General features: G+C 34.4%; 1 protein-coding gene across 1 annotated transcript; it reads left to right on the top strand.

The window, feature by feature from the left end:
• Positions 1-1,690: 1,690 nt before the first annotated feature.
• LOC112511198 (probable ATP synthase 24 kDa subunit, mitochondrial) lies at positions 1,691-9,618 on the top strand. The gene is made up of 7 exons (XM_025116718.1): positions 1,691-1,845; positions 4,268-4,364; positions 5,783-5,927; positions 7,306-7,416; positions 7,612-7,758; positions 8,729-8,851; positions 9,307-9,618. Exons 1-7 carry the CDS (start codon positions 1,813-1,815, stop codon positions 9,368-9,370), a joined length of 720 nt encoding a protein of 239 aa, XP_024972486.1. The 5' UTR covers positions 1,691-1,812; the 3' UTR covers positions 9,371-9,618.
• The last annotated feature ends 3,994 nt before the right edge of the window (positions 9,619-13,612 follow it).

Below are 13,612 nucleotides of genomic sequence, written 5' to 3'. Positions count from 1 at the left end.
TATGATAACGATTTAGGTGAACTAAATATGTATGTGAATACTAACTTTATGGCTGCATTCCCGCAAATGATGTCGAAGATTTTGAAAAAAATGATTTATTATATTTTTGGAAACAAAAACAACTTCAATTCCCGATTTTGGCGTGTATCGCACGTGATGTACTAACAATCCAAACTAGTACCGTAACTTCGGAGTCTGTTTTTTCTCTTAGTGGCAAGATCATTTCCATACGTCAGACAAGACTAAGCCCAGAGTCTGTGGAGTGTTGCATCTGCTTCAAGGATTATTTGGATAGCGTTGATAGGATTCAACACACGACATCGTTAGAGATGGAGATTGAAGCGGTGGAAGAAAATATGGAAGGAAAATCCAAGGAGGAATAAAAATTCCGTTGTAGCCACGGAAGTTCAAATGAGTGACTCCGGGCTATCTGCAAAACATGTGGTCGCACTGGGATTAGTCGACTCGCATAGCGGGTTGGATATTCAGTTAATAAAAAAAATATGGAAGGAAATGAAATCTCCATATGACTAAGCACGCCGCCAACTATGGATACCGACAACACTTACTCACAATATGACGATGATGAGGAACTCGACATTGATGACCAAGAGGCTATTAGAAGAATTCAAGAGACCGAAACTCTTCAAATCAATCCGACATGAGATACCGATGAAGATTGATGAATAAATGTATTTTTAAATAATTTTATAATAGATTTTTGTAAAACAATGTAATTTTAATTATAATAAAACGTATTTTTAAAGTGTATTTGAGTGACCCGTACGGTAAATTTAATAACATAGTAAAAATATATATCATTATTTTTTTTAAAATAACTTTTTTTATGGATGGGACCGGGACCGGTAGCCCCATAACCGGTTATGAGTCGACTTGATCGGTCAACACTTTCTCTACCGGGACCGGAACTGATTACCGCCGGTTACGAAGAAGGTAAGACCTGATTGGGACCGGTCTGGACCGGTTTTTGGCCATCAATTGATATTAGAGATGGCCAAATCGGCCCGGCCTGGCCCGGGACTGCCGGAGGACCCGGGACCGACAAAGGACCGGCCCGGGACCGGTAAGGACCGGTTATGAGACTGAAAACCGGGACCGGTTGAGGTTTTTGGTAGTTTCGTGGGACCGGGATCGGTTATGGGACTGACTATGGAACGGCCCGGCCCGAAAATTTAAATAATTTTATAAATAGATGTATTTTTAAATAATTTCATAATGTATTCTTATAAGAAAACGTAATTTTAATTATATTAAAACGTATTTTTAAAGTGTATTTGAGTGACCAAATTGTAAATTTTATAATGTATTAAAAATACATATCATTAAGAAAATAAAAAAAAAATCTTATTTTTTAATGCAAAGACCGGTTGGGACTGGGACCGGGACCGGCGGCCCATAACCGGTTATGAAGTACCATGACCGGTCCTATCATTTTCGACTGAGACCGGAACCGGTTATGCCGGAACCGATTATGACCGGTTATGAGAGATGTTAACCGATTAGAAGTTCCGGCCCGGCCCGGCCCGAAACCGGTTTTTGGCCATCTTATATGATAATCATTATGTCTGGTCTGGACACCCAAATAATACATATTTTCTGGGCTTTGGGTTGTTAGGTCTGAGTCGGGCCCTTTTTTTGGGTTTGAAACAGGGCCATTTCTGTCGATACACTTCGCATAATCCTTTTTAACAGTTCTCTTCTACAAGCGCTAGATCGCGTCTGAGCCCTAAGAGGAACAAGCAGCCTAACATCCTTGAAATCGTCCCAATCCACCAGTTGCTCATCGTTCACATGGCTCGAATTCTATCGAGATCCACTCGCCAGGTATTCATTCCTGTTGATTTTTATTAAATTGCTTGTAGATTTTGATTTGCATATCGTTGATCGGCGTTTGCTTTTTATACTTGAAAGATTCTCTAAACTTATCGTTAGTAGTCAGGATTCCGATGAACCGTCGGAAATGTAGCTGACTTTTTCGATATGCTTTTACTGCTTATGCTCTAGATTGATTTATACCGATAAAAGTTTTGTTTGACTTCGTATTGGGTATCAGACTTTGAATTTATTTCATAAAATAAATTAGCTGCTTGCTTATAAACAGGTGCACACATCAAGTAGTATTCATCTGGGTTTCTTTCACTATTAGAATTATGGATCCATTTATATGCCTAAAGATATTTCAGGCTTTGGTGTTGGATGTATTTTTTGGGTGTTTTCATTATCTTGATAGATTAGTATATTTAGATGTAGATTTGAGCAAATTAGCATGAAATTGGGACAAAGAGTCGTTGAATGTATAAATGATTGCAAATTATATTTTAGAGTCAATTGACATATCTCAGTAAAGAAGTGTTTTGTGTTTATAATGGGATGGAAGCATATAGAAGGGTGTGGAAGAAGCGGTGGTGTCCAATTATATCGATGCTATATCCCAAATTTTTTTCAAGAGCCTGAGCATAATGACATTTCTCAACTCCAATGACACTTTTGCTTTGAATAATAATTGATATGAAATAAGATCATCAAATTCATATACTGCTTTATGCAACGAGATATTGATTTATACAGAGCAAATGATAAGTTATAAGTGTCTAAGATCTGTTTGTGGTCTACTTTAGGATTTAAAGTTTGTTCGTAGTCGATGTAGAAGTCAAAAAGAGTGATTTTCAAATGATTGGAAGCATGCATCTGGACGTTGATTTGAGGATCAAACTTGATGTATATTTAGAGAAATTCTTGCTGATGTGGAATTCGAATGAGTACATGCAAATTCAATTTGTCGTTACAATGCATGCTTTCAGTTATCTGAATCAACCCCTTTCTGATGTCTGCAAAAGATTTATATGTTGGATCAAATTGAACCTAACATGTGTGAATTCCCTATATATATATATATATATAGGGGTGAGTTCAAACTAGAACACCACTATTTTACATAAATGCGAGAACACCCATATCGCATGTGATACCGTAGTCTATCACATGTGATACTAAACCAATAGTGCGCATTCTATTTAAATTTCTATTAGACGTCTTCTTTGTTTTTTTTTGGTTATGATGATTCACTTGCACTATTAAGGGATAACACATAAACCTTTCAAGTTATATGAAACTAAATCACGAACAAACATCTAAAATTTGGATATATGTTGTCAACAATGTCTAGTAACAAAGCATACCTGCATATACATATACATGAGTTTTTCTAGATATGTTGTTATATATGAGACTTTTGCTCCCTATATATTCATGTATATGTGTGTATCAGACTATCAGTGTATGTGTATATAACAATATAGTTTCTACGCCCTTCTAGCGCCCACTTATTTAAAGATTTGATGTGTACTCATCCTGCCAAACAATGAACCAATTAAACCTGCTCACATGCAACATAGCAATTAAAGTACCTGACCCATCTTTTATCACTAGTCCTGTTGGTCATTGATGAACATACCTTTGACGTACTGGTTTAACATGCAATTGAAAGTATAGTCATAAGGTATATTGGTTTAACAATCCTACTAAATTCGGTTGTGCATCGTCATGCTTTACACCTTGTTGCAAATTTTAGCTTAGAGGGAATTTATAAAGATCTTTTCTACTTTCGTGTTTGTGTGTCTGATGGAAGGAGGGAGAGATTAAATAGCTTTGGAGTGATTACTAGGATATATATATATATATATATATATATACTTATTTTCTAAGTGCATGGATTTAGAATAATGCACAAAACACCATAATGAGAGTAACTAGACAAACACAAACGCAACCTAAAAATATGCCAAAATACTCTTATAGCTCAGAAATGAAGGAATATGAAATCCCTCCCATCTCCAAATCCTCTCATGAAAAAAGTGTGAAACAGATAAAGTCAGGGTGGCTTGGTTAATTTAGCGAGAAACTATATGAGGAATTGAAATATGTATAATGTATATATTCACGTGGTTCATGATTCGCTATGTAATCACTAAGGCATTGTCCACAGTATGTAACTCTGAAAGTTGGTTGTGTGGTCCACAACCTATCAAATATCACTATGGCACCACCAAGTTCTAATTAAGTAGTGGTGGGTGAAGTGTTGAATGTTTGAATCATATGGTGGATAGCAGATAAATTTGATAATCGTTTCTTTTTCCTCTAGACCCCTCATTCTGCATTTTGCTTCTAAAGGATGGCTTTGTTGCATTATCAATAATGTTTATTGGTAGATTTTGTGTTTAACATATGGATTTTTGTTGTTATGCAGTTATATAGCAGTCAATGCATTCTGCAACCGCAGCAACATGCGGTTCCAGCTCGCTTCTATGCCAAAGAAGCTGCACCTAAAGCTCTCAAGGGCGATGGTGAGTTGACTTGAAACTGTACATTCTATAGAAATATATACATGTGCTAGTTCAGAATCTTCAAAATCAATATGGATTTTTTGTATTGATGAGCTTTCATATATCAAAATCTAGTTTTGTTAGCCCATGAATATATTTGTTAGTTTTTTTTTTCTGATTTTGAAGGGCTTCTATTTACACCTTATCAGTTATTGTAAGCTCTTTGGCTACTCCTGAATTGTTCTGTTATGAAAAATGAGAAAGATAATTGGTCAAATTCACTAACATACTATTTAAGTTGCTTCTAGTAGCATTTTTCGTTGTATTTTTTTCAGTAACATCATATCTTTGTGCCTGAGCTTATGCTAATGTGTGGCGATGTTTACTTTGAACGAAAACATATTTGATGTGCTTGAGCAGAGTGCTAACATAATATATTTGTAGATGAGTGGAGGTCGTTAGTTATTGTTATGACTACTTTAGTGATACAATGCGTGTTTTCATCTAATATTTCTCTTTTTAGGTTTGCTAATATTTTTTTCTTTCACATAACATTTTAGATACTTTTGAACTATGCTGTGGTGGAGCAATCATGCACTGGGCTATGCATATAAATTATTTTCCATGTTTACAAGGGCATCATTCTCTAGTCTTGAGCCATTCGTATTGACAACTCTTGAGCAACATTTTTGTGCTATTATACCTAGAGGTGTTAAAGAGCCTAGTCAAGTCGAGTATTAGGTTGTTTGAGCTCGGCTCAAAAAACAATGAGGCTCGAGCTCGAATAACTTTTTCAAAGTAGTGTTCGAGATCGAGCTCGAGCTCAATGCTTGTTTAACCAAATTGAGTTATACATTATGCCTAAAATTTCAAGTTTTATAAGCTCATCTATGGGCTCGAACTCGAGATCGATTAATTTGTTTATTGGCTTTTAAGCTTGAAAGTTTTATATTCTGATTTTACGATTTATGAACATGTGGACATGTTTGGGTTGAAATGGCTCGGCTTGTCTCAACTCGACTTGAAAAATGTAATCGATCTTTCAAATGGGTCGAGTCGAACATTGGTGTTATGGAGCTCGATTCATTTTGCTTTCGAGATCGACTCAAGCCTGAGAGTTATTAAGCTCGAGCTCGAGATAAACAAGTTCGAGCTCAAGTGGTTTGTTAGAAGCTCAAAATATTAGCACCTCTAATTAGACCTTGTTAATCTCCATTTTTGAATGCTAAAACCTGGACTTTTACTTGCATTTTGTGAATGCTAAAACCTGGACTTTTACTTGCATTTTGTGAATGATATATCAAACAATGGTTTATGTTCACAAATTCCATCTCGCCTTGAGATGCTATGCCAAATAATAAAGTAATTCATGTTTCTTGAAAATTGTAACTTATGCTTTTATGCGAATTCTAATGGTGATACTTGTCATGCATCTGCAGAAATGTTGAAGAATATATTTCTTGACGTGAAGAAGAAATTTGAGACAGCTGTTGGAGTTCTCAGGAAAGAGAAAATTACTCTTGCTCCTGAAGATCCTGCAGCAGTTGATCAGTATGCCAAAGTCATGAAGACTGTCAGGGAAAAGTAAGTTATTTAGAATTATGATGTTTGGGCTTTTATATTATCTATTCGTTCAATGTCTGAAAATAAAAAAAAACATGCTCAACTGCAACAATATATTGTGGGTGCTAAACTGGCCTAAATTTACAATTCTTTTAAAAGGCGCCAACTGAAGCTAGGTAGTCGAGTTACCTTCTATTTCTTAATAATAGAGAGATTAAGGAGCATAGCTAGTTCATTTATATATATATATATATATGTGTGTGTGTGTGTGTATATAGTGTATCAAACTTTTGATATTATATGAGTAATTACTTTTGTTGATGACCAATTTCATTTTTCTATTGATACAATTACCCTGAAAGGGTTTGGAACACTACCTCGAAGTTGAGAAAAGTTGATTTACAAACTCAAACTGATTAACCCCCATGTAACTTTTTGAAACTCATATCGAATAAATTTTAGTTGAAGCTGCCATGGGGCTCTTGATGCCTAGGCGGGTCAACTAAGCAGCACCAAACAATTGAAGCTTTGGGATGATACATAAAAGCATCTCCTGGCTTCTCCAAAATGGAGAAAAATGAGATTTTGTTCTTGTGCCTCTTTTTTGCTCCAAGAGCCCAAAACCTTCTCCAAAATGGAGAAGTAAGAGAGAGAGTGAACAATTCTACAAATTTGGATAACCTGCCAACATTAAATGGAGGAACAGAGAGGATGACTTTTTTATTATTCCAAGAAATAACTCCTCAACTTTCCAAAATAATTAAATGGAGGAAGAGAGAAGACTTCTGTATACTATTGAATATTTTAATAATATAAATCAATGTTGGAATTGCTAAAATGGAGAAATTGTTGGAGTTGAATGTAACTTATTTTTCCAAGAATTGACTTTTGCTTCTCCATTTTGGAGAAATTATGAAGAAACTGTTGGAGATCCTCTATGACCGAAGGGAGATCAATGAGATAAGGGTTGACCTTACAAAGGAATAAACCAGATTCTATGCACATCTTGACTTAAGACAGAATGCAGTTATCAACTTAAATATAGGGACCCCTAACACCTAAGTGGCTGGCCAACCTAACCAGGGATTTTAGAACCATGATATTGATGGCTCACACTTAATGAGATGCTCCTTTTTGGAGAAACAATGGTAGTGTGGAGTCCTTTGGGAACTGAGGGAGTAGCATATATTTTCTTGCATTGGATCCTTATATTTGCAATAGATGGTTGAGTACTTTGGTAGAATGTTGATGTCTTTTTTTACATTATTTTGGCAACATGTCATTCTCATTGGATGCATTTTCTTTTCATTCATATGCCATTGGTGAATATTTAAGATACTGTTGATTATTGCGTTTTGCCATTAACCTTATTTTTCAAATTTGTCTTCCATGCCTACAGGGCCGGTCTGTACTCAGAGTCTGAGAGGATTCAGTTCACCATTAAGTCACGAACTGATGGAATTCAGGATGCTCGGTCTTATTTGTTGGTCTTGAAGGATATTCGTATCAAGTACGACCTTTATGCCTTTTTAATAATCACCCTTTATGCTACTTAAATTTCTCAAGTTTCAATCTAAAGTATATTTGTTTTTTTTTTCTGGAGGTTATTATTCTTAAGAGTTTTGATTGTTGTAATTCTTGAAAGCACTTTGATTTGTGAGTGTCATGTATTTGTTAATTGATGAAATCTAATTTTTATTTGCAGGAGAGGCCTTACTGATGAACTCGGTGCTGAAACTATGATGATGAATGCACTTGATAAAGTTGAGAAGGAAATTAAGAAGCCACTTATGAGGAATGACAAGAAAGGGATGGCTCTCTTGAACGAAGAATTTAACAAGATAAACCAAAAGTAAGCTTTATTAAAAGAACCGTATTCCCTCCGTCTGAAAATAAGTGTCCACATTTCTATTTTAGTTTTTCCTGAAATAAGTGTCCACACTTCTATTTTAGTTTTTTTCCAAAATAAGTTTCCACATTTCTAAAGTGTCTATTTTCCAATTCTACCCTTGATTATGAGAGAAGTTCTTTAGTCCATCTATTATTAAGGGTAAAATCGTAAATTAGTTAATTAAAAAGTTTAACAATTACACTTCTCCAAAACTGTGCCTTTTTCTTTGTAGACATTTATTTTGGGACAGAGAGAGCAAGAATTAACAAGATAAACCAAAAGTAAGCTCTATTATAGAGAGAAGTAAGAATTTTCTCCGGAAGAATTTCATGTTGACCCTCATGTCTAATTAGTACCAAGAAGCATTCTGAAACTTCTTTTTGAAGTAGATAATGTACATGGCAAATACTCGCACATTTATTACCTTTGGTGAGGTTTTAACCCTTGACCTCCATGGAGGCTGGGCTCTATCGGTAACCTGTGCACCGTTGGGACAATGTCTCTTTGGTACCAGACTGAAATTTCTTGTTTTGGTTCGATTACAGTTTCTCGATGCTTCTGCCCATGACAAACAGTGGATCAGGGTTTTTGGTTTTTCTTTTGTAATATGAGTAAAGCTCATAAATGTATGTGCATTCTGGTAGAATCATACAAACACACTTTTCAAATGCTTAGACTTGTAAAAGAGCAAGAAAAATAACATCACCCCGGTTCTGGTATAATGAATTATAACCAGTTGTGGACTGGGCTTTAGCAAAAATTTCAAAAATAGAGGATCTAAATCTGGCTGGATCTGATTCGATCCAAATTGGTTTGAGCCCATATTGTCGGTAATGTTTGTTATCCTGTTTTAATCATTGAACTGTATTTGTTAAACCAGCATATCATTCAATCAGAAAATAGCTCAATCTGTGGTGCTTCTTTTTTCTAGGCTCGGCATACGCAAGGAAGACTTGCCTAAATACGAAGAACAGTTGGAGAAAAAGATTGCGAAGGCACAATTGGAAGAGCTGAAAAAGGATGCTCTTGAAGCAATGGAAACACAAAAGAAAAGGCATGTCTTCTACTTCCTCCCATTTAAATTCTACGATTATTTGCCAAATTTCTAAAGTACCATCTAATATAGACCCAAATTATCATTATCAAATATTTGGAATAATGACAATAGACACATAAGCAATGAACGCTATATCCTCATTGAGTCGAACCTTAGCTTGGTGCATAGCATCTTATATTTGATATTTATAGGCTTGAAGTCTTGGTGGGTTTTGTATATAAACTTAAAATCACACCGTTCAAATAAGATCAAATCCAATCAGCTCTAGAAATGTTGCACTTGATTGAATAAGGATCTTGTATAGGCTAGGTTGGTTCAGCTCATTTAAGCTGATCAAGGTGCAAATTTTAAGCGATAAGAAACGTTCTTAAATTTGTCAGAAAATCTCTTAAAAAGTTATTCTGCACATATTTCGGTGTGTGCTTGTTGATTATGAACAAAAATATTTGCAGGGAGGAGTTCAATGATGAGGAAATGCCGGAAGTGAAGTCGTTGGATATTCGAAACATGCTCTGAAGCGCACCGGAGTTTGGTTCAATAATTCTGTGCTCATTTTGAGGCTTTTGGCTTTATTTAATTCTTGTAACGTTTGAAGAAGAAGAAGATGATGATGATATGAATCAAGAGTAGTTGAATAAATGTTGACTTTTGATTCTCACCCAACTTTGTCAAATCTGAAACCACATTTGAATGGTTTTGTAAAAACTCACTTTTTTCAAGTTTAAAGAGAGGGATGGATTTGATTTGAATCCTAGATTTGATGTTTCATGGGTCATAATTTTCAACCAATTAAGGTGGGCAAAAACTGGGTTTGCTTTTAGTCGTTCTTTATACAGTCGGCAACGTTTGTTACGTAGATCGAACGACACTAGATATGACTAGGGGCCGCTTGCTAAATGCTTACTCAGTGGATGCTTACTGGGCAATTTTCCTCATTGGATGAACATGGTAAAACCCAAGAATCTTACCTGGTAAGAGCGATAATAAGGATAGAGAGTCTTACCCGATAAGTGAGGGTGACGACTCTTACCTGGACAAGTGCTTACCATATATATTGTTGCACACGATATCATTTTGATATACTGCAATCTTACCTAGAAAATAAATTACAGTGTTGACTCCTAATGGTAAGCGCTTACCGGGTAAGCATTTAGGTAAACTACCCCTTAATTGGTAAAGGCCGGAAAGGACAAGAGAACATGATTGGTAAGGACATGACATAGAGTTGTCTAGCGTTTGGCATGACTACGATGGGGTAGGATTTGACAAATTGCCCTTAAATGTTTAATGATTTTATATGGTGATTGCGGGTGGTGGTGGAATGGGAGGTGATGATTATGGTGGAGGTGAGACGATGGTCGTGGTGGATATGGAGTTAGATGTGGAGGTAGACGTCAATGGTGGTTGTGGAGGGCATGGTGGATATGGAGGTGGTAGTTATGGATGAAACTGAGATGGTGATTATGGAGGTAATTGGAGGTTGCCAGTGGTTGTAGCTGCTAGCGGTGGTGGTGGTGATAGGTGGTGGTGACTATTAAAGTGCCTGAAGGTCCCAAATTTAAATCCAAGGAGAAAAAAATCACTTTATGGCTACGGAGGTTCAAATGCGGTGACTTCRGGCTACCCGCAAAGCAGGTGGTCGTCCTGAGATTAGTCGGCTCACATGACGAGTTACATATTCAAGTTAATAAGAAAAATTGTATGCCCTAATGTGTTTTGATTTGTACAAATTATCTAAAAAACGTTCGTATGATTGTTTGATGAAAAAGATAAAAAAGGTAGTCGATTTGTATATCTTATGAACCAATTAAACATCGGATTAGATACAATTTAGTTAGTTGGTCTGTTTTTTAGGTTAGTGGTTTGGTCGGATTTTTTACACCACTAGAATCGAGCCTCGGTAACCGGCAACTGTCCTAGACTCTTATAACTCGTTTTTTCCATAACCGATTGTGGGCTAGGCGTCATGTCCGCTGGCCCGTCTTAACAGATTGCTATAGGTCAAGTCTTAGGGGTTGTTTATAGATAAATTCAATCTATAGATAGAAACTAAGAGAATCTCCAACAAATTTTATAAAACAAAGAAAATAAAGATTTTGTTTTTTGTTTTAGCTAACAAAATCTCAGTGTTTTTCTATAAAATAAAGAAGAACTCCAAGTTAACGAATTCTCTAAAACTTAATATTGAGGATTTTACAGTCTTCAGCCGGGCCTAACATGATTTTTTTGTCCAACGGACCTAATATAGCAATCTCAAGCCGTTTATGGACTTATTTTTAGGGGTGAGCAGTGGAACCGGATACCCGACTATGGAACCGGAACCGCCTTGGAACTGCCGGTTCCGGAATCGGAACCGATATGAGTGGTTCCGGTTCYGGTTCCTAAAATACGGAACCGATTGAGAATGGTTCCGGTTCCGGTTCTCAATTTTTCGGAACCGTTACCCGCCGGGTACCCGGTATTTTTCAAGTAAAAAAATAATTATTATTTTTTAATACCAAATTTATATTAGGTTTACATCCTGAAAGCACGTCGTCATCTTCATTATTTATCTAAATTCTCCATATAAAATGATTCGAATTTTTTCAAATTATGTATTCACTTGGATTCATAGTATGTAATCGTTAAACTTTGAACATTTACCATTATAGTATGTAATCGTTAAACTTTGAACATTTACCAGTATGTAATTGTTAAACTTTGAACATTTACCATTATAGTATGTAATCGTTAAACTTTGAATATTTTCTATTAATCTATTATAGTTTGTAATCTTTAAACAATATTTGTAACAATTATTCTGTATAATTTGTATTCTTGCTTATTTATTTAGTGTTTTGGCAATGTTTTATTTTTTATTTCTAAATAATACAATTTTAATATTTTAGGAAGCGGGTACCCGGAACCGGAACCGGTTCCCGGCGGTTCCGGTTCCGGTTCCGGTTCCAAAAATTTAAGAACCGCTCTAACCGGTTCCGGTTCCGGTTCCAATATCTCAAGAACCGCCGGTTCCGGTTCCGGTTCCGGTTCCTGTCAAAAAGGGCGGGTACCCGCCTATGCTCACCCCTACTTATTTTTGTACATTTGGAAAATTGAACTTATATAAAATCATTGAAATTACATAAAGTCGAGCATAAAATAAGACGTAAAAGATATTAATATACATAGCATATGAAAAAAATAGTTTCACAATATATGGAGTATGGATATTTTCTCTCTAAGGATTTATCAACTTTCAAAGTACGAATTTTTTTCAATGACAAAATATTTATCCACCTAATATTTCAAGATCGAGATCCGAAACGTACTATAAAACTTATTATATACCCTTTTGGGATTTGATGATTTGTAACTCCCTATTAATTGTTTGGGAGTTACATATCAAATAAATTTACTGAAATACCTTTGTAATTAAAATGTGAACATGACATAAACCTACAAGAAAAATGGAATTTAATTGATTGTTATGGTTTTTAAAGTTAACACAAAGTTGTTGGTTAACATTTTATCTTCACCATATATATATATATATATAGGGTTGATATTCATACCCCTGAACGTCACTTTCTCACCCCCCCCCCCCCCCCCCCTTTCTCTCACAAACTCACTCCCTCACATACCCATCATCTCTCACATTCAACGAATTTTTTTTAAAATAATAATTCTAAATTTACACTTTATACCCTTATAATTAGTTAATTAATTTACTTTACATCCTTTACTTTTAAATTTTTCATTTTACACCTTTATTAAATTAACATACATAATCGTATATTAATTAAAACATGTTTAAAAAATACATTTTTATTTTAACAAGTTACACCATTATAATCGTCTCGTTAATACATTCGAAATGAGTCCAATATTAAATAGTTTTTGACTTAATTATATTATTATATATTGTATATACTGTGAAAAAAATACTTTTAATATTTATGATTTATACTTTTATAGTTCTTTATTTAATTTATGATACATCTATTATTTTTACACCATTATCACATTAAAATACATAATTTTATATTAACTAAAATTAGATCTAACAACTAAATTAACCTTGCAGGAAACATTTTCATACCCTTTATTGATCTTGTTCATCTTACATACTCATTTTTTAATATACTTGTTAATTTTTAAATTATATTTCATATTATCTAGTTAACAAACGAACATAAACGAACACGAACACACCTGATTTCTAAACGAACGAACACGAATACGAACACAAAGATTTTCGTTCGTTTATTGTTTGTGTTCGTTCGTTTGTTCGGTTAAGTTTTTCATTTTATACCCTATAATTAGTTAATTAATTTACTTTACGTTCTTTCCTTTTAAATTTTTCATTTTATACCCTGATCAAATTAACATACATAATCGTATATCAATTAAAATATGTTTAAAAAATATGTTTTAATTTATCAAGTTACACCATTATAATCGTCTCGTCAATACCTTCGAAATAAGCCCAATATTGAATATTTTTTGATTTAATTATATATTATATATTATATACTATGAAAAAATATTTTTAATATTTACATTTATAGTTATTTATTTAATTTATGACATGTCATTTGTTTTTTCAATTTTTGTTTTACATCATTATCACATTAAAATACATAATTTTATATTAACTAAAATACGTTTTAACATGTCACGTTAAATTTTATCTCATATACATCAAGTAACATGTTACATTATGAACAATAAAGAAGTAAATAAATATAATAAATTTTTATAAAGATATAAAGTATAAAT

This window comes from Cynara cardunculus (genome assembly GCF_001531365.2).
Source record: "Cynara cardunculus var. scolymus isolate 2C chromosome LG 4, CcrdV1, whole genome shotgun sequence".
In the NCBI taxonomy this organism is placed as follows: Eukaryota; Viridiplantae; Streptophyta; class Magnoliopsida; order Asterales; family Asteraceae; genus Cynara; species Cynara cardunculus.
Note: the sequence above shows the minus strand (reverse complement) of the source record. Positions and strands in the feature narration are given on the sequence as shown.

Bases quoted from the DNA above. Each gene is read 5' to 3' on its own strand.
- LOC112511198 (XM_025116718.1), top strand. From the start codon at position 1,813: ATGGCTCGAATTCTATCGAGATCCACTCGCCAG. The intron at 7,417-7,611 runs GTACGACCTTTA...TTTTATTTGCAG, and splicing joins TTGAAGGATATTCGTATCAA to GAGAGGCCTTACTGATGAAC. The intron at 7,759-8,728 runs GTAAGCTTTATT...TCTTTTTTCTAG, and splicing joins TTTAACAAGATAAACCAAAA to GCTCGGCATACGCAAGGAAG.